We start from the raw sequence: 21,008 nt of genomic DNA on the forward strand, positions 1-21,008 counted from the left end.
ACTCAGTCAGTCATTCACTCACTCAGTCACTCACTCAGTCACTCACTTAGTGACCCACTCACCCACTCAGTCAGTCACTCAGTCAGTCAGTCAGTCACTCACTCAGTCACTCACTCAGTCAGTCACTCAGTCATTCACTCACTCAGTCACTCACTCAGTCACTCACTTAGTGACCCACCCACTCACCCACTCACTCAGTCACTCAGTCAGTCAGTCACTCACTCACTCAGTCAGTCACTCACTCAGCCACTCACTCAGTCATTCACTCACTCAGTCACTCACTCAGTCACTCACTTAGTGACCCACCCACCCACTCACCCACTCACTCAGTCACTCAGTCAGTCAGTCACTCACTCACTCACTCAGTCAGTCAGTCACTCACTCAGTCACTCAGTCAGTCATTCACTCACTCAGTCACTCACTCACTCACTCACCCATCCACTCACTCACCCACTCACTCAGCCACTCAGTCACTGAGTCAGTCACCCAGTGACTGAGTCAGTCAGCATCATCTTCGTGTGTGAGAACAACCGCTATGGGATGGGCACCGCGGTGGAGAGGGCCGCAGCCTCCACCGAGTACTACCGCAGAGGGGACTACATCCCTGGGCTGCGGGTACGCTGAGTCAGTCACTGAGTCAGTCACTGAGTCAGTGAGTGAGTGAGTGAGTGAGTCAGTGAGTGAGTGAGTCAGTCAGTGAGTGAGTCAGTCAGTGAGTCAGTCAGTGAGTCAGTCAGTCAGTGAGTCAGTGAGTGAGTGAGTGAGTCAGTCAGTGAGTCATTCAGTCAGTGAGTGAGTGAGTCAGTGAGTGAGTGAGTCAGTGAGTGAGTGAGTCAGTGAGTGAGTGAGTCAGTCAGTGAGTCAGTCAGTCAGTGAGTCATTCAGTCAGTGAGTGAGTGAGTCAGTGAGTGAGTGAGTCAGTGAGTGAGTGAGTCAGTCAGTGAGTCAGTCAGTGAGTCAGTCAGTGAGTCAGTGAGTGAGTCAGTCAGTCAGTGAGTCATTCAGTCAGTGAGTGAGTGAGTCAGTGAGTCAGTCAGTGAGTCAGTCAGTGAGTCAGTCAGTCATTCATTCGGTCATTCAGTCAGTGAGTGAGCGAGTGAGTCATTGAGTCACTCAGTGAGTGAGTGGCTCAGTGAGTGAGTGAGTGAGTTAGTCATTCACTCAATCAATCACTCACTCAGTCGGTCACTCAGTCACTCACCCACTCACTCACTGACCCACCCACTCACTCACTCAGTCACTCAGTCAGTCATTCACTCACTCAGTCACTCACTCAGTCACTCACTTAGTGACCCACTCACCCACTCAGTCAGTCACTCAGTCAGTCAGTCACTCACTCAGTCACTCACTCAGTCAGTCACTCAGTCATTCACTCACTCAGTCACTCACTCAGTCACTCACTTAGTGACCCACCCACCCACTCACCCACTCACTCAGTCACTCAGTCAGTCAGTCACTCACTCACTCAGTCAGTCACTCACTCAGCCACTCACTCAGTCATTCACTCACTCAGTCACTCACTCAGTCACTCACTTAGTGACCCACCCACCCACTCACCCACTCACTCAGTCACTCAGTCAGTCACTCACTCACTCAGTCACTCACTCAGTCACTCAGTCAGTCATTCACTCACTCAGTCACTCACTCACTCACTCACCCATCCACTCACTCACTCACCCACTCACTCAGCCACTCAGTCACTGAGTCAGTCACCCAGTGACTGAGTCAGTCAGCATCATCTTCGTGTGTGAGAACAACCGCTATGGGATGGGCACCGCGGTGGAGAGGGCCGCAGCCTCCACCGAGCACTACCGCAGAGGGGACTACATCCCTGGGCTGCGGGTACGCTGAGTCAGTCAGTGAGTGCGTCAGTCAGTGAGTCAGTGATTCATTCATTCGGTCATTCAGTCAGTGAGTTAGTGAGTCAGTCAGTGAGTCAGTGAGTCAGTCAGTCATTCATTCGGTCATTCAGTCAGTGAGTGAGTGAGTCACTCAGTCTCTCAGTCACTCACTCACTCAGTCACTCAGTCACTTACTCACCCACTCAGTCACTCCCTCACTCAGTCAGTCAGTCACTCAGTCAGTCAGTCACTCACTCAGTCAGTCACTCAGTCAGTCACTCACTCAGTCACTCACTCACTCAGTCACTCACTCAGTCACTCACTCACTCACTCACTCAGTCACTCACTCAGTCACTCACTCAGTCAGTCACTCACTCAGTCAGTCAGTCACTCACTCAGTCACTCACTCAGTCACTCACTCACTCAGTCACTCACTCAGTCACTCACTCAGTCAGTCACTCAGTCAGTCACTCACTCAGTCAGTCACTCACCCACTCAGTCAGTCACTCACTCAGTCAGTCAGTCACTCAGTCACTCACTCAGTCACTCACTCAGTCACTCACTCAGTCACTCAGTCAGTCACTCAGTCAGTCACTCAGTCAGTCAGTCACTCACTCACTCAGTCACTCACTCACTCACTCACTCAGTCACTCACTCACTCAGTCAGTCACCCAGTCAGTCACTTACTCAGTCAGTGAGTCAGTCACTCAGTCAGTCACTCAGTCAGTCACTCAATCAGTCACTCACCCACTCAGTCAGTCACTCACTCAGTCAGTCACTCAGTCAGTCAGTCACTCAGTCACTCAGTCAGTCACTCACTCAGTCACTCAGTCAGTCACTCAGTCAGTCACTCACTCACTCATTCAGTCACTCACTCACTCAGTCACTCACTCACTCAGTCAGTCACCCAGTCAGTCACCCAGTCAGTCACTCACTCACTCAGACAGTCAGTGAGTCAGTCACTCAGTCAGTCACTCAGTCAGTCAGTCACTCACCCACTCAGTCAGTCAGTCACTCAGTCACTCACTCAGTCACTCACTCAGTCACTCACTCAGTCAGTCACTCACTCAGTCACTCACTCAGTCACTCACTCAGTCAGTCACTCACTCAGTCACTCACTCACTCACTCACTCAGTCACTCAGTCAGTCACCCAGTCAGTCACTTACTCAGTCAGTGAGTCAGTCACTCAGTCAGTCACTCAGTCAGTCACTCACTCAGTCACTCACCCACTCAGTCAGTCACTCACTCAGTCAGTCACTCAGTCAGTCACTCAGTCAGTCAGTCACCCAGTCAGTCACTCACTCACTCACTCGGACAGTCAGTGAGTCAGTCACTCAGTCAGTCACTCACTCAGTCAGTCACTCACCCACTCAGTCAGTCACTCAGTCAGTCACTCAGTCAGTCAGTCAGTCACTCAGTCAGTCACTCACTCAGTCACTCAGTCAGTCAGTCACTCACTCACTCACTCAGTCACTCACTCACTCAGTCACTCACTCACTCACTCACTCACTCAGTCACTCACCCAGTCAGTCACTCACTCAGACAGTCAGTGAGTCAGTCACTCAGTCAGTCACTCAGTCAGTCACTCACTCAGTCAGTCACTCACTCAGACAGTCAGTCACTCAGTCAGTCACTCAGTCAGTCACTCAGTCAGTCACTCACTCACTCACTCACTCAGTCACTCACCCAGTCAGTCACTCACTCAGACAGTCAGTGAGTCAGTCACTCAGTCAGTCACTCACTCACTCAGTCAGTCACTCACCCACTCAGTCACTCAGTCAGTCACTCACTCAGTTAGTCACTCAGTCACTCACTCAGTCACTCAGTCAGTCATTCAGTCACACACTCAGTCAGTCACTCACTCAGTCAGTCACTCACTCAGTCAGTCACTCACTCAGTCACTCACTCAGTCACCCAGTCAGTCACTCACTCAGTCAGTCAGTGAGTCAGTCAGTGAGTCAGTCACTCAGTCAGTCACTCACTCAGTCAGTCACTCACCCACTCAGTCACTCAGTCAGTCAGTCACTCAGTCAGTCACTCACTCAGTCAGTCAGTCACTCAGTCACTCACTCAGTCAGTCAGTCACTCAGTCAGTCACTCACTCACTCACTCAGTCACTCACTCAGTCAGTCACTCACTCAGTCACTCACTCACTCACTCAGTCACTCACTCACTCAGTCAGTCACCCAGTCAGTCACTTACTCAGTCAGTGAGTCAGTCACTCAGTCAGTCACTCAGTCAGTCACTCACTCAGTCACTCACCCACTCAGTCAGTCACTCACTCAGTCAGTCACTCAGTCAGTCAGTCACTCACTCAGTCACTCACTCAGTCAGTCACTCACTCAGTCACTCACTCAGTCACTCACTCAGTCACTCACTCAGTCAGTCACTCAGTCACTCACTCATTCAGTCACTCACTCAGTCACTCACTCACTCAGTCACTCAGTCAGTCACCCAGTCAGTCACTCACTCACTCACTCACTCACTCGGACAGTCAGTGAGTCAGTCACTCAGTCAGTCACTCACTCAGTCAGTCACTCACCCACTCAGTCAGTCACTCAGTCAGTCACTCAGTCAGTCACTCAGTCAGTCACTCACTCAGTCAGTCACTCAGTCAGTCACTCACTCAGTCACTCAGTCAGTCACTCACTCACTCAGTCACTCACTCACTCAGTCACTCACTCACTCACTCAGTCACTCACCCAGTCAGTCACTCACTCAGACAGTCAGTGAGTCAGTCACTCAGTCAGTCACTCAGTCAGTCACTCACTCAGTCAGTCACTCACTCAGACAGTCAGTCACTCAGTCAGTCACTCAGTCAGTCACTCAGTCAGTCACTCAGTCAGTCACTCACTCACTCAGTCAGTCACCCAGTCAGTCACCCAGTCAGTCACTCACTCACTCAGACAGTCAGTGAGTCAGTCACTCAGTCAGTCACTCAGTCAGTCAGTCACTCACCCACTCAGTCAGTCAGTCACTCAGTCACTCACTCAGTCACTCACTCAGTCACTCACTCAGTCAGTCACTCACTCAGTCACTCACTCAGTCACTCACTCAGTCAGTCACTCACTCAGTCACTCACTCACTCACTCACTCAGTCACTCAGTCAGTCACCCAGTCAGTCACTTACTCAGTCAGTGAGTCAGTCACTCAGTCAGTCACTCAGTCAGTCACTCACTCAGTCACTCACCCACTCAGTCAGTCACTCACTCAGTCAGTCACTCAGTCAGTCACTCAGTCAGTCAGTCACCCAGTCAGTCACTCACTCACTCACTCGGACAGTCAGTGAGTCAGTCACTCAGTCAGTCACTCACTCAGTCAGTCACTCACCCACTCAGTCAGTCACTCAGTCAGTCACTCAGTCAGTCAGTCAGTCACTCAGTCAGTCACTCACTCAGTCACTCAGTCAGTCAGTCACTCACTCACTCACTCAGTCACTCACTCACTCAGTCACTCACTCACTCACTCACTCACTCAGTCACTCACCCAGTCAGTCACTCACTCAGACAGTCAGTGAGTCAGTCACTCAGTCAGTCACTCAGTCAGTCACTCACTCAGTCAGTCACTCACTCAGACAGTCAGTCACTCAGTCAGTCACTCAGTCAGTCACTCAGTCAGTCACTCACTCACTCACTCACTCAGTCACTCACCCAGTCAGTCACTCACTCAGACAGTCAGTGAGTCAGTCACTCAGTCAGTCACTCACTCACTCAGTCAGTCACTCACCCACTCAGTCACTCAGTCAGTCACTCACTCAGTTAGTCACTCAGTCACTCACTCAGTCACTCAGTCAGTCATTCAGTCACACACTCAGTCAGTCACTCACTCAGTCAGTCACTCACTCAGTCAGTCACTCACTCAGTCACTCACTCAGTCACCCAGTCAGTCACTCACTCAGTCAGTCAGTGAGTCAGTCAGTGAGTCAGTCACTCAGTCAGTCACTCACTCAGTCAGTCACTCACCCACTCAGTCACTCAGTCAGTCAGTCACTCAGTCAGTCACTCACTCAGTCAGTCAGTCACTCAGTCACTCACTCAGTCAGTCAGTCACTCAGTCAGTCACTCACTCACTCACTCAGTCACTCACTCAGTCAGTCACTCACTCAGTCACTCACTCACTCACTCAGTCACTCACTCACTCAGTCAGTCACCCAGTCAGTCACTTACTCAGTCAGTGAGTCAGTCACTCAGTCAGTCACTCAGTCAGTCACTCACTCAGTCACTCACCCACTCAGTCAGTCACTCACTCAGTCAGTCACTCAGTCAGTCAGTCACTCACTCAGTCACTCACTCAGTCAGTCACTCACTCAGTCACTCACTCAGTCACTCACTCAGTCACTCACTCAGTCAGTCACTCAGTCACTCACTCATTCAGTCACTCACTCAGTCACTCACTCACTCAGTCACTCAGTCAGTCACCCAGTCAGTCACTCACTCACTCACTCACTCACTCGGACAGTCAGTGAGTCAGTCACTCAGTCAGTCACTCACTCAGTCAGTCACTCACCCACTCAGTCAGTCACTCAGTCAGTCACTCAGTCAGTCACTCAGTCAGTCACTCACTCAGTCAGTCACTCAGTCAGTCACTCACTCAGTCACTCAGTCAGTCACTCACTCACTCAGTCACTCACTCACTCAGTCACTCACTCACTCACTCAGTCACTCACCCAGTCAGTCACTCACTCAGACAGTCAGTGAGTCAGTCACTCAGTCAGTCACTCAGTCAGTCACTCACTCAGTCAGTCACTCACTCAGACAGTCAGTCACTCAGTCAGTCACTCAGTCAGTCACTCAGTCAGTCACTCAGTCAGTCACTCACTCACTCAGTCACTCACCCAGTCAGTCACTCACTCAGACAGTCAGTGAGTCAGTCACTCAGTCAGTCACTCAGTCAGTCACTCACTCAGTCAGTCACTCACCCACTCAGTCACTCAGTCAGTCACTCACTCAGTTAGTCACTCAGTCACTCACTCAGTCACTCAGTCAGTCACTCAGTCACACACTCAGTCAGTCACTCACTCAGTCAGTCACTCACTCAGTCAGTCACTCACTCAGTCACTCACTCAGTCACCCAGTCAGTCACTCACTCACTCAGTCAGTCAGTGAGTCAGTCAGTGAGTCAGTCACTCAGTCAGTCACTCACTCAGTCAGTCACTCACCCACTCAGTCACTCAGTCAGTCAGTCACTCAGTCAGTCACTCACTCAGTCAGTCAGTCACTCAGTCAGTCACTCAGTCAGTCACTCAGTCAGTCACTCACTCACTCAGTCACTCACTCACTCAGTCACTCACTCAGTCAGTCACCCAGTCAGTCACTTACTCAGTCAGTGAGTCAGTCACTCAGTCAGTCACTCAGTCAGTCACTCACTCAGTCACTCACCCACTCAGTCAGTCACTCACTCACTCAGTCAGTCACTCACTCAGTCAGTCAGTCACTCAGTCAGTCACTCACTCAGTCACTCACTCAGTCAGTCACTCAGTCAGTCACTCACTCACTCACTCAGTCACTCACTCACTCAGTCAGTCACTCAGTCAGTCACCCAGTCAGTCACCCAGTCAGTCACTCAGTCAGTCACTCACTCAATCACTCACTCAGTCACTCACTCAGTCACTCACTCAGTCACTCAGTCACCCACTCAGTCAGTCACTCAGTCAGTCACTCACTAAGTCACTCACTCAGTCACTCACTCAGTCACTCACTCACTCACTCACTCACTCAGTCACTCACTCAGTCACTCAGTCAGTCACTCAGTCAGTCACTCAGTCACTCACTCAGTCAGTCACTCAGTCAGTCAGTCAGTCACTCAGTCACTCACTCAGTCACTCACTCAGTCACTCACTCAGTCACTCACTCAGTCAGTCACTCACTCACCCACTCACTCACTTAGTCAGTCACTCAGTCAGTCACTCACTCACTCACCCACTCACTCAGTCAGTCACTCAGTCAGTCACTCAGTCACTCACTCAGTCAGTCACTCACTCACTCAGTCAGTCACTCACTCAGTCACTCACTCAGTCAGTCACTCACTCACCCACTCACTCACTTAGTCAGTCACTCAGTCAGTCACTCACTCACTCACCCACTCAGTCACTCAGTCAGTCACTCAGTCACTCACTCAGTCAGTCAGTCACTCAGTCAGTCACTCAGTCACTCACTCAGTCACTCACTCAGTCACTCACTCAGTCACTCACTCAGTCACTCACTCAGTCAGTCACTCACTCACTCACCCACTCACTCACTTAGTCAGTCACTCAGTCAGTCACTCACTCACCCACTCACTCAGTCAGTCACTCAGTCAGTCACTCAGTCACTCACCCAGTCAGTCACTCACTCACTCAGTCAGTCAGTGAGTCAGTCACTCAGTCACTCACTCAGTCACTCACTCAGTCACTCAGTCACTCACTCAGTCACTCACTCAGTCAGTCACTCACTCACCCACTCACTCACTCAGTCAGTCACTCAGTCAGTCACTCACTCAGTCACTCACTCAGTCACTCACTCAGTCAGTCACTCAGTCAGTCACTCAGTCACTCAGTCAGTCAGTCACTCACTCACTCACTCAGTCAGTCAGTCACCCAGTCAGTCACTCACTCAGTCAGTCAGTGAGTCAGTCACTCAGTCACTCAGTCAGTCACTCACTCACTCACTCACTCACCCACTCACTCACTCAGTCAGTCACTCAGTCAGTCACTCACTAAGTCACTCACTCAGTCACTCACTCAGTCAGTCACTCACTCAGTCACTCAGTCAGTCACTCAGTCACTCACTCAGTCACTCACTTAGTCAGTCAGTCACTCACTCACCCACTCACTCACCCACTCACTCACTCAGTCACTCAGTCAGTCAGTCACTCAGTCACTCACTCAGTCAGTCACTCACTCACCCACTCAGTCACTCACTCACCCACTCACTCACTCACTCACCCTCTCACTCACTCACCCACTCACCCACTCACTCACTCACTCACCCACTCACTCACTCACCCACTCACTCACAAAGACACGAGTGGCACTTTCCACACCGCAGACTTTATTGATTGTTGGCGCAAACCCCTCGCTCCCACACTGAAAAGGCAATCACAATTACACTACACACACCCTGTGTGTGTGTCTGTGGTGTGTGTGTGTGTGTCTCTGTGTGTGTCTCTGTGTGTGTCTCTGTGTGTGTCTGTGGTGTGTGTGTGTCTGTGGTGTGTGTGTGTCTCTGTGTGTGTCTCTGTGTGTGTCTCTGCGTGTGTCTCTGCGTGTGTCTGTGCGTGTGTCTCTGTGTGTGTCTCTGTGTGTGTTTGTGTGTGTCTCTGTGTGTGTCTCTGTGTGTGTCTCTGTGTGTCTCTGCGTGTGTCTCTGTGTGTCTCTGTGTGTGTTTGTGTGTGTCTCTGTGTGTGTCTCTGTGTGTGTCTGTGTGTGTCTCTGTGTGTGTCTCTGTGTGTGTCTCTGTGTGTGTCTCTGTGTGTGTCTGTGTGTGTGTTTGTGTGTGTCTCTGTGTGTGTCTCTGTGTGTGTTTGTGTGTGTGTCTCTGTGTGTGTCTCTGTGTGTGTTTGTGTGTGTCTCTGTGTGTGTCTCTGTGTGTGTTTGTGTGTGTGTCTCTGTGTGTGTCTCTGTGTGTGTATCTGTGTGTGTTTGTGTGTGTGTCTCTGTGTGTCTGTGTGTGTCTCTGTGTGTGTCTGTGTGTGTGTCTCTGTGTGTGTGTGTACCTGTGTGTGTGTCTCTGTGTGTGCCTGTGTGTATATGTGGAGTGTGTGTGTCTGTGTGTGTCTCTGTGTGTGTCTGTGTCTCTGTGTGTGTCCCTGTGTGTGTCTGTGTGTGTGTAACTGTGTGTCTCTGTGTGTCTCTGTCTGTGTGTGTGTCTCTGTGTCTCTCTGTGTCTCTGTGTGTCTCTGTGTCTGTGTGTGTGTAACTGTGTGTCTCTGTGTCTCTGTGTCTCTGTGTCTGTGTGTGTGTAACTGTGTGTGTCTGTGTGTGTGTGTGTCTGTGGTGTGTGTGTCTCTGTGTGTGTCTCTGTGTGTATCTCTGTGTGTGTTTGTGTGTGTGTGTAACTGTGTGTGTGTCTCTGTGTGTCTGTGTGTGTCTCTGTGTGTGTCTCTGTGTGTGTCTGTGTCTCTGTGTGTGTCCCTGTGTGTGTCTGTGTGTGTGTAACTGTGTGTCTCTGTGTGTCTCTGTGTCTGTGTGTGTGTCTCTGTGTCTCTCTGTGTCTCTGTGTGTCTCTGTGTCTGTGTGTGTGTAACTGTGTGTCTCTGTGTGTCTCTGTGTGTCTCTGTGTGTGTAACTGTGTGTGTCTGTGTGTCTCTGTGTGTGTGTGTGTGTCTCTGTGTGTCTGTGTGTGTTTCTGTGTGTCTGTGTGTGTGTCTCTGTGTGTGTGTGTGTATCTCTGTGTCTCTCTGTGTCTGTGTGTGTGTCTCTGTGTGTGTCTGTGTCTCTGTGTGTGTGTAACTGTGTCTGTGTCTCTGTGTGTGTCTCTGTGTGTAACTGTGTGTGTCTCTGTGTGTCTCTGTGTGTCTCTGTGTGTGTCTCTGTGTGTGTGTGTATCTCTGTGTGTCTCTGTGTGTCTCTGTGTCTGTGTGTGTGTAACTGTGTGTCTCTGTGTGTCTGTGTGTGTGTAACTGTGTGTCTCTGTGTCTCTGTGTGTCTCTGTGTGTGTCTCTGTGTGTGTGTGTATCTCTGTGTGTATCTGTGTCTCTCTGTGTCTCTGTGTGTCTCTGTGTGTCTCTGTGTGTCTCTGTGTCTCTGTCTGTGTGTCCCTACAGGTGGATGGCATGGACGTGCTGTGCGTGAGGGAGGCCACTGCGTTTGCTGCGGACCACGTTCGCTCCAACAAGGTGCGGTGATGCCATCACCACCATCATCATCATCACCATCATCGTCACCATCAACGTCAACACCACCATCACCACATCACCACATCACCACCACATCACCACCATCACCACCATCACCACATCACCACCACCACCATCATCATCATCAACACCATCACCATCAACACCATCACCACCACCACCATCACCATCACCACCACCATCACCACCACCACCACCATCATCACCACCATCATCATCATCATCACCACCACCACCATCATCACCACCACCACCATCACCACCACCACCACCATCATCACCATCATCACCCTCACCATCACCATCACCACCATCACCACCATCACCATCATCACCACCATCACCATCATCACCACCACCACCACCATCACCACCATCACCACCATCACCATCACCACCATCACCACCACCACCATCATCACCACCACCACCATCACCACCACCACCACCATCATCACCACCACCCTCACCACCACCACCATCATCATCACCATCACAACATGCATTGGTTTGCATGAGGTCACTTCCTGTACAGCGATGACGTCACTTCCTGCATGGTGGTGATGTCACTTCCTGTGTGGTAGTGATGGCGGTGGTGATGTCACTTCCTGTGTGGTGGTGATGTCACTTCCTGTGTGGTAGTGATGGCGGTGGTGATGTCACTTCCTGCGTGGTGGTGATGTCACTTCCTGCGTGGTGGTGATGTCACTTCCTGCATGGTAGTGATGGCGGTGGTTGATGTCACTTCCTGTGTGGTGGTGACAGTGGTGGTTGTGATGTCACTTCCTCTATCAGGGACCCATGGTGATGGAGCTGCAGACCTACAGATACCACGGCCACAGCATGAGTGACCCTGGTGTGAGGTGAGTCACCCACTCACTCACCCACTCACTCACCCACTCACTCACCCACTCACTCACCCACTCACTCACCCACTCACTCACCCACTCACCCACTCACTCACTCACCCACTTACTCACCCACCCACCCACTCACCCACCCACTCACTCACCCACCCACTCACTCACCCACTCACTCAGCCACTCACTCACTCACCCACTCACTCAGCCACTCACTCACCCACCCACCCACCCACCCACCCACTCACCCACCCACCCACCCACTCACCCACCCACCCACTCACCCACCCACCCACCCACTCACCCACTCACTCACTCACCCACCCACCCACCCACCCACCCACCCACCCACCACTCACTCACCCACCCACCCACCCACCCACTCACTCTCACTCACCCACCCACCCACTCACCCACTCACTCACTCACCCACCCACCCACCCACTCACTCACCCACCCACCCACCCACCCACTCACTCTCACTCACCCACCCACCCACTCACCCACCCACCCACCCACTCACCCACTCAATCACCCACTCACCCACTCACTCACTTACCCAATCACCCACTCACTCACCCGCTCACACACTCACCCACTCACCCACTCACCCACTCACTCACCCACTCACCCACCCACTCACCCACTCACTCACCCACTCACTCACCCACTCACCCACTCACTCACCCACTCACCCACTCACTTACTCACTCACTCACTCATCCACCCACTCACTCAGCCACTCACTCACCCACTCACTCACCCACTCACTCACCCACTCACCCACTCACTTACTCACTCACTCACTCATCCACCCACTCACTCACCCACTCACTCACCCACTCACTCAGCCACTCACTCACCCACCCACTCACTCACTCACTCACCCACTCACTCACTCACTCACTCACCCACCCACTCAATCACCCACCCACTCACTCACTCACTCACTCACTCACTCACCCACCCACTCACTCACCCACCCACTCACTCACTCACTCACTCACCCACTCACTCACTCACTCACTCACCCACTCACTCACCCACTCACTCACTCACTCACTCACCCACCCACCCACCCACTCACCCACCCACTCACTTACTCACCCACTCACCCACCCACTCACCCACTCACTCACCCACTCACTCACTTACTCACTCACCCACCCACCCACTCACCCACCCACTCACCCACCCACTCACCCACTCACCCACTCACCCACTCACTCACCCACCCACTCACCCACCCACCCACTCACCCACCCACCCACTCACCCACCCACCCACTCACCCACCCACTCACCTACTCACCCACTCACCCACCCACTCACCCACTCACTCACCCACTCACTCACCCACCCACTCACTCACTCACCCACTCACTCACCCATCCACTCACTCACCCACCCACTCACTCACCCACTCACCCACCCACTCACTCACCCACCCACCCACTCACCCACCCACCCACCCACCCACTCACCTACTCACCCACCCACTCACCCACTCACCCACTCACTCACCCACTCACTCACTCACCCACTCACTCACCCACTCACTCACTCACTCACCCACTCACCCACCCACTCACCCACCCACTCACCCACCCACTCACCCACCCACTCACCCACCCACTCACCCACCCACCCACCCACTCACCCACCCACCCACCCACTCACCTACCCACCCACCCACCCACCCACTCACCCACCCACCCACTCACCCACTCACTCTCTCACTCTCTCACTCACCCACCCACTCACTCACCCACTCACCCACCCACTCACCCACCCACTCACTCACCCACCCACTCACCCACCCACTCACTCACCCACTCACTCACCCACCCACTCACGCACTCACTCACCTACCCACCCACTCACTCACTCAAACACTCACCCACCCACTCACCCATTCACTCACTCACCCACTCACTCACTCACTCACCCACTCACCCACTCACCGATTCACTCACTCACCCCCTCACTCACCCACTCATTCACGCACTCATTCACCCACTCATTCACCCACTCATTCACCCACTCACCCACTCACCCACTCACCCACTCACTCACCCACTCACTCACTCACCCACCCACCCACCCACTCACTCACTCACTCACCCACCCACTCACTCACTCACCCACTCACTCACCCACCCACTCACTCACCCACCCACCCACCCACCCACTCACCCACCCACTCACTCACCCACCCACCCACTCACCCACCCACTCACCCACCCACTCACTCACTCACCTACTCACCCACCCACTCACTCACTCACTCACCCACTCACCCACTCACTCACCTACTCACTCACCAACTCACCCACTCACTCACCCACTCACTCACTCACCCACTCACCCACTCACTCACCGACTCACTCACTCACTTACCCACTCACCCACTCACTCACTCACCCACCCACCCACCCCCTAACCCACTCACCGACTCACTCACCGACTCACTCACCCACTCACTCACTCACTGACCCACCCACTCACCCACCCACTCACCCACCCACTCACCCACTCACTCACCCACCCACTCACCCACCCACCCACTCACCCACCCACCCACTCACCCACCCACCCACCCACCCACCCACTCACTCACCCACTCACTCACCCACCCACCCACTCACCCACCCACTCACCCACCCACCCACCCACCCACTCACCCACCCACCCACCCACCCACTCACTCACTCACTCACCCACTCACTCACCCACTCACTCACCCATCCACTCACTCACCCACTCACCCACTCACCCACCCACCCACTCACTCACCCACTCACTCACCCATCCACTCACTCACCCACTCACCCACTCACCCACCCACCCACTCACTCACCCATCCACTCACTCACTCACCCACTCACTCACTCACCCACTCACTCACTCACCCACTCACCCACTCACCCACCCACTCACCCACTCACCCACTCACTCACCCACTCACCCACTCACTCACCCATCCACCCACTCACCCACTCACCCACCCACCCACCCACTCACCCACTCACTTACTCACTAACTCACTCATCCTCCCACTCACTCACCCACTCACTCAGCCACTCACTCACCCACTCACTCACTCACTCACCCACTCACTCACCCACTCACCCACTCACTTACTCACTCACTCACTCATCCACCCACTCACTCACCCACTCACTCAGCCACTCACTCACCCACCCACTCACTCACTCACTCACCCACTCACTCACTCACTCACCCACCCACTCAATCACCCACCCACTCACTCACTCACTCACCCACTCACTCACTCACTCACTCACTCACTCACCCACCCACTCACTCACTCACTCACTCACCCACTCACTCACTCACTCACCCACTCACTCACTCACCCACTCACTCACCCACCCACCCACCCACTCACCCACCCACTCACTTACTCACCCACTCACCCACCCACTCACTCACCCACTCACTCACTTACTCACTCACCCACCCACTCACCCACCCACTCACCCACTCACCCACTCACTCACCCACCCACTCACCCACCCACCCACTCACCCACCCACCCACTCACCCACCCACCCACCCACCCACTCACCCACCCACTCACCTACTCACCCACTCACCCACCCACTCATCCACTCACTCACCCACTCACTCACCCACCCACCCACTCACTCACTCACCCACTCACTCACCCATCCACTCACTCACCCACCCACTCACTCACCCACCCACCCACTCACTCACCCACTCACCCACCCACTCACCCACTCACCCACCCACCCACTCACCCACCCACCCACCCACCCACTCACCCACCCACTCACCCACTCACTCACTCACTCACTCACTCACCCACTCACTCACTCACCCACTCACTCACTCACCCACCCACTCACCCACCCACCCACCCACCCACCCACTCACCCACCCACTCACCCACCCACCCACCCACTCACCCACCCACCCACTCACTCTCTCACTCACCCACCCACTCACTCACCCACCCACTCACTCACCCACTCACCCACCCACTCACCCACCCACCCACTCACCCACCCACTCACCCACCCACTCACTCACCCACTCACTCACCCACCCACTCACTCACCCCCTCACTCACCCACTCATTCACGCACTCATTCACCCACTCATTCACCCACTCATTCACCCACTCACCCACTCACCCACTCACCCACTCACTCACCCACTCACTCACCCACTCACTCACCCACCCACCCACTCACTCACTCACCCACTCACTCACTCACTCACCCACTCACCCACCCACTCACCCACCCACCCACCCACCCACCCACTCACCCACTCACCCACCCACTCACCCACTCACTCACTCACCCACTCACCCACTCACTCACCGACTCACTCACTCACTTACCCACTCACCCACTCACTCACTCACCCACCCACCCACCCCCTAACCCACTCACCGACTCACTCACCGACTCACTCACCCACTCACTCACTCACTGACCCACCCACTCACCCACCCACTCACTCACCCACTCACCCACCCACCCACTCACCCACCCACCCACCCACTCACCCACCCACCCACTCACTCACCCACCCACTCACTCACTCACCCACCCACTCACCCACCCACTCACTCACTCACCTACTCACCCACCCACTCACTCACTCACTCACCCACTCACTCACCTACTCACTCACCAACTCACCCACTCACTCACCCACTCACTCACTCACCCACTCACCCACTCACTCACCGACTCACTCACTCACTTACCCACTCACCCACTCACTCACTCACCCACCCACCCACCCCCTAACCCACTCACCGACTCACTCACCGACTCACTCACCCACTCACTCACTCACTGACCCACCCACTCACCCACCCACTCACCCACCCACTCACCCACCCACTCACCCACCACTCACTCACCCACCCACTCACCCACCCACCCACTCACCCACCCACCCACCCACTCACCCACCCACCCACCCACCCACCCACCACCCACCCACTCACTCACCCACACCACTCACCCACCCACCCACTCACCCACCCACTCACCCACCCACCCACCCACCACCCACCCACCCACCCACCCACCCACCCACCCACCCACTCACTCACTCACCACACTCACTCACTCCACCCACTCACCCACCACTCACTCACCCACCACTCACTCACCCACTCACCACCCACCCACACTCCACCCCCACTCACTCACCCATCCACTCACTCACCCACTCACCCACTCACCCACCCACCCACTCACTCACCCATCCACTCACTCACTCACCCACTCACTCACTCACCCACTCACTCACTCACCCACTCACCCACTCACACCACCCACTCACCCCCACTCACCCACTCACCCACTCACCCTCACCCACTCACCCACTCACTCACCCACTCACCCACTCACTCACCCATCCACCCACTCACCCACTCACCCACCCACCCACCCACTCACCCACTCACTTACTCACTAACTCACTCATCCTCCCACTCACTCACCCACTCACTCAGCCACTCACTCACCCACTCACTCACTCACCCCACTCACTCACCCACTCACCCACTCACTTACTCACTCACTCACTCATCCACCCACTCACTCACCCACTCACTCAGCCACTCACTCACCCACCCACTCACTCACTCACTCACCCACTCACTCACTCACCCACCCACTCAATCACCCACCCACTCACTCACTCACTCACCCACTCACTCACTCACTCACTCACTCACCCACCCACTCACTCACTCACTCACTCACTCACCCACTCACTCACTCACTCACCCACTCACTCACTCACCCACTCACTCACCCACCCACCCACCCACTCACCCACCCACTCACTTACTCACCCACTCACCCACCCACTCACCCACTCACTCACCCACTCACTCACTTACTCACTCACCCACCCACTCACCCACCCACTCACCCACCCACTCACCCACTCACCCACTCACCACCCACCCACTCACCCACCCACCCACTCACCCACCCACCCACCCACCCACTCACCCACCCACTCACCTACTCACCCACTCACCCACCCACTCATCCACTCACTCACCCACTCACTCACACCCACCCACCCACTCACTCACTCACCCACTCACTCACCCATCCACTCACTCACCCACCCACTCACTCACCCACCCACCCACTCACTCACCCACTCACCCACCCACTCACCCACTCACCCACCCACCCACTCACCCACCCACCCACCCACCCACTCACCCACCCACTCACCCACTCACCCACTCACTCACTCACTCACCCACTCACTCACTCACCCACTCACTCACTCACTCACCCACTCACCCACCCACTCACCCACCCACTCACCCACCCACCCACCCACCCACCCACTCACCCACCCACTCACCCACCCACCCACCCACTCACCCACCCACCCACTCACTCTCTCACTCACCCACCCACTCACTCACCCACCCACTCACTCACCCACTCACCCACCCACTCACCCACCCACCCACTCACCCACCCACTCACTCACCCACTCACTCACCCACCCACTCACTCACCCCCTCACTCACCCACTCATTCACGCACTCATTCACCCACTCATTCACCCACTCATTCACCCACTCACCCACTCACCCACTCACCCACTCACTCACCCACTCACTCACCCACTCACTCACCCACCCACCCACTCACTCACCACACTCACTCACTCACTCACTCACCCACTCACTCACCCACCCACTCACTCACCCACCCACTCACTCACCCACCCACTCACTCACCCACCCACTCACTCACCCACCCACTCACTCACCCACCCACCCACCCACCCACCCACCCACTCACCCACTCACCCACCCACTCACCCACTCACTCACTCACCCACTCACCCACTCACTCACCGACTCACTCACTCACTTACCCACTCACCCACTCACTCACTCACCCACCCACCCACCCCCTAACCCACTCACCGACTCACTCACCGACTCACTCACCCACTCACTCACTCACTGACCCACCCACTCACCCACCCACTCACTCACCCACTCACCCACCCACCCACTCACCCACCCACCCACCCACTCACCCACCCACCCACCCACTCACTCACCCACCCACTCACTCACCCACCCACCCACCCACCCACTCACTCACCCACTCACTCACCCACTCACTCACCCATCCACTCACTCACCCACTCACCCACTCACCCACCCACCCACTCACTCACCCACCCACTCACTCACTCACCCACTCACTCACTCACCCACTCACCCACCCACTCACCCATCCATCCACTCACTCACCCACTCACCCACTCACCCACTCACTCACCCCATCCACCCACTCACCCACTCACCCACCCACCCACTCACTCACTCACCCACCCACCCACTCACTCACTCACCCACCCACCCACCCACTCACTCACTCACTCACTCACTCACTCACCCACCCACTCACCCACCCACCCACCCACCCACTCACCCACCCACCCACTCACCCACTCACTCACCCACTCACTCACTCACTCACCCACCCACCCACTCACTCACCCACCCACCCACTCACTCACCCACCCACTCACCCACCCACCCACTCACCCACCCACCCACTCACCCACCCACTCACCCACCCACCCACTCACCCACCCACCCACTCACCCACTCACACACTCACTTTCACTCACCCACCCACTCACTCACTCACTCACCCACCCACTCACCCACCCACTCACCCACTCACCCACTCACCAACCCACCCACTCACTCACCAACCCACTCACTCACTCACCCACTCACCCACTCACTCACTCACCCACCCACCCACTCACCGACTCACTCACCCACTCACCCACTCACCCACTCACTCACCCACTCACTCACTCACCCACCCACTCACCCACCCACTCACCCACCCACTCACCCACCCACTCACCCACCCACCCACTCACTGACCCACTCACTGACCCACTCACTCACCCACTCACTCACCCACCCACCCAACCACTCACTCACCCACTCACTCACTCACCCACTCACTCACCCACTCACTCACCCACTCACTCACTCACCCACTCACCCACCTCACCCACCCACTCACTCACCCACTCACTCACTCACTGACCCACTCACCGACCCCCCCCCTCCCACTCGCCCCCCTCCCTCCCCCCCCCTCCCCCCCCTTCCCCTCCCCCCTCCCCCGTAGCTACCGCACGAGGGAGGAGATCCAGGAGGTGCGGACGAAGAGTGACCCCATCTCGCTGCTCAAAGATCGCATCCTCAGCAACAACCTCAGCTCCATCGAGGAGCTAAAGGTCAGCCAAAGGAGGGGGGGGGGGGGGGGTCACCGGGTCATGGGGTCACTGGGTCATGAGGTCACCTGGTCACATGATCAGCTGGTCACGTGACGAGCTGGTCACGTGACGAGCTGGTCACGTGACGAGCTGGTCACGTGACGAGCTGGTCACGTGACGAACTGGTCACGTGACGAGCTGGTCACGTGACGAGCTGGTCACGTGACCAGCTGGTAACGTGACCAGCTGGTAACGTGATCAGCTGGTCACGTGATCAGCTGGTCACGTGATCAGCTGGTCACGTGACCACCTGGTCACATGACCACGAGGGGGGTCACCGGTTCGTGAGGGGAGCTGCGGATGGGAGTGGTGGCGCCGCGGTGAGGAGAGCCGGCGGCAAGACCGTGGCAGGCTACCTGGCGGAGCACCTTTGTCTTGATCGTGTCTCTCACCGTCTGTCTGTGTCTCTTGTGTCTGTGTGTCTGTGTGTCTGTGTGTGTCTGTGTGTGTGTGTGTGTGTCTCTGTGTGTGTGTGTGTCTGTGTGTGTCTGTGTGTGTGTGTGTCTGTGTGTGTCTGTGTGTGTGTGTCTGTGTGTCTGTGTGTGTGTGTCTCTGTGTGTCTGTGTGTGTGTCTGTGTGTCTGTGTGTGTGTGTGTCTGTGTGTGTGTGTGTCTGTGTGTGTGTGTCTGTGTCTCTGTGTCTCTGTCTCTCTGTCTCTCTGTCTCTCTGCGTCTCTGTCCCCGGCAGGAGTTGGACGCGGCGGTGCGCAAGGAGGTGGAGGATGCGGCGACCTTCGCCACCTCGGACCCAGAGCCGCCCCTTGACGCCCTGGGGAGTCACGTGTTCCACTCGGAGCCAGACTTCCTGGCTCGCGGAGCCACGCCCTGGCAGCGTGTCCGCTGTACCTCGTAGAGAGAGACACACGGGGGGAGAGAGAGAGAGAGACACGGGGGGACACGGGGGGAGAGAGAGAGAGACACGGGGGGACACGGGGAGAGAGAGACACGGGGAGAGAGAGACACGGGGAGAGAGAGACACAGGGAGACACGGGGAGACACGGGGGGACACGGGGGGACACGGGGAGAGAGAGACACGGGGATACACAGTGAGACACGGGGAGACACGGGGACAGAGAGAGAGAGACACAGGGAGAGACATGGGGAGA

General features: G+C 55.6%; 1 protein-coding gene across 1 annotated transcript; it reads left to right on the top strand.

Moving 5' to 3' along the window:
• Positions 1-512: 512 nt before the first annotated feature.
• On the top strand, positions 513-21,002 carry LOC144954389 (pyruvate dehydrogenase E1 component subunit alpha, mitochondrial-like). The gene is made up of 5 exons (XM_078884893.1): positions 513-615; positions 10,585-10,656; positions 11,473-11,540; positions 19,756-19,864; positions 20,591-21,002. The coding sequence occupies exons 1-5, from the start codon at positions 541-543 to the stop codon at positions 20,753-20,755; spliced, it is 489 nt and encodes a 162-aa protein (XP_078741019.1). The 5' UTR covers positions 513-540; the 3' UTR covers positions 20,756-21,002.
• The last annotated feature ends 6 nt before the right edge of the window (positions 21,003-21,008 follow it).

This window comes from Lampetra fluviatilis, unplaced genomic scaffold, assembly GCF_964198595.1.
Source record: "Lampetra fluviatilis unplaced genomic scaffold, kcLamFluv1.1 SCAFFOLD_1314, whole genome shotgun sequence".
Taxonomy (NCBI): domain Eukaryota; kingdom Metazoa; phylum Chordata; class Hyperoartia; order Petromyzontiformes; family Petromyzontidae; genus Lampetra; species Lampetra fluviatilis.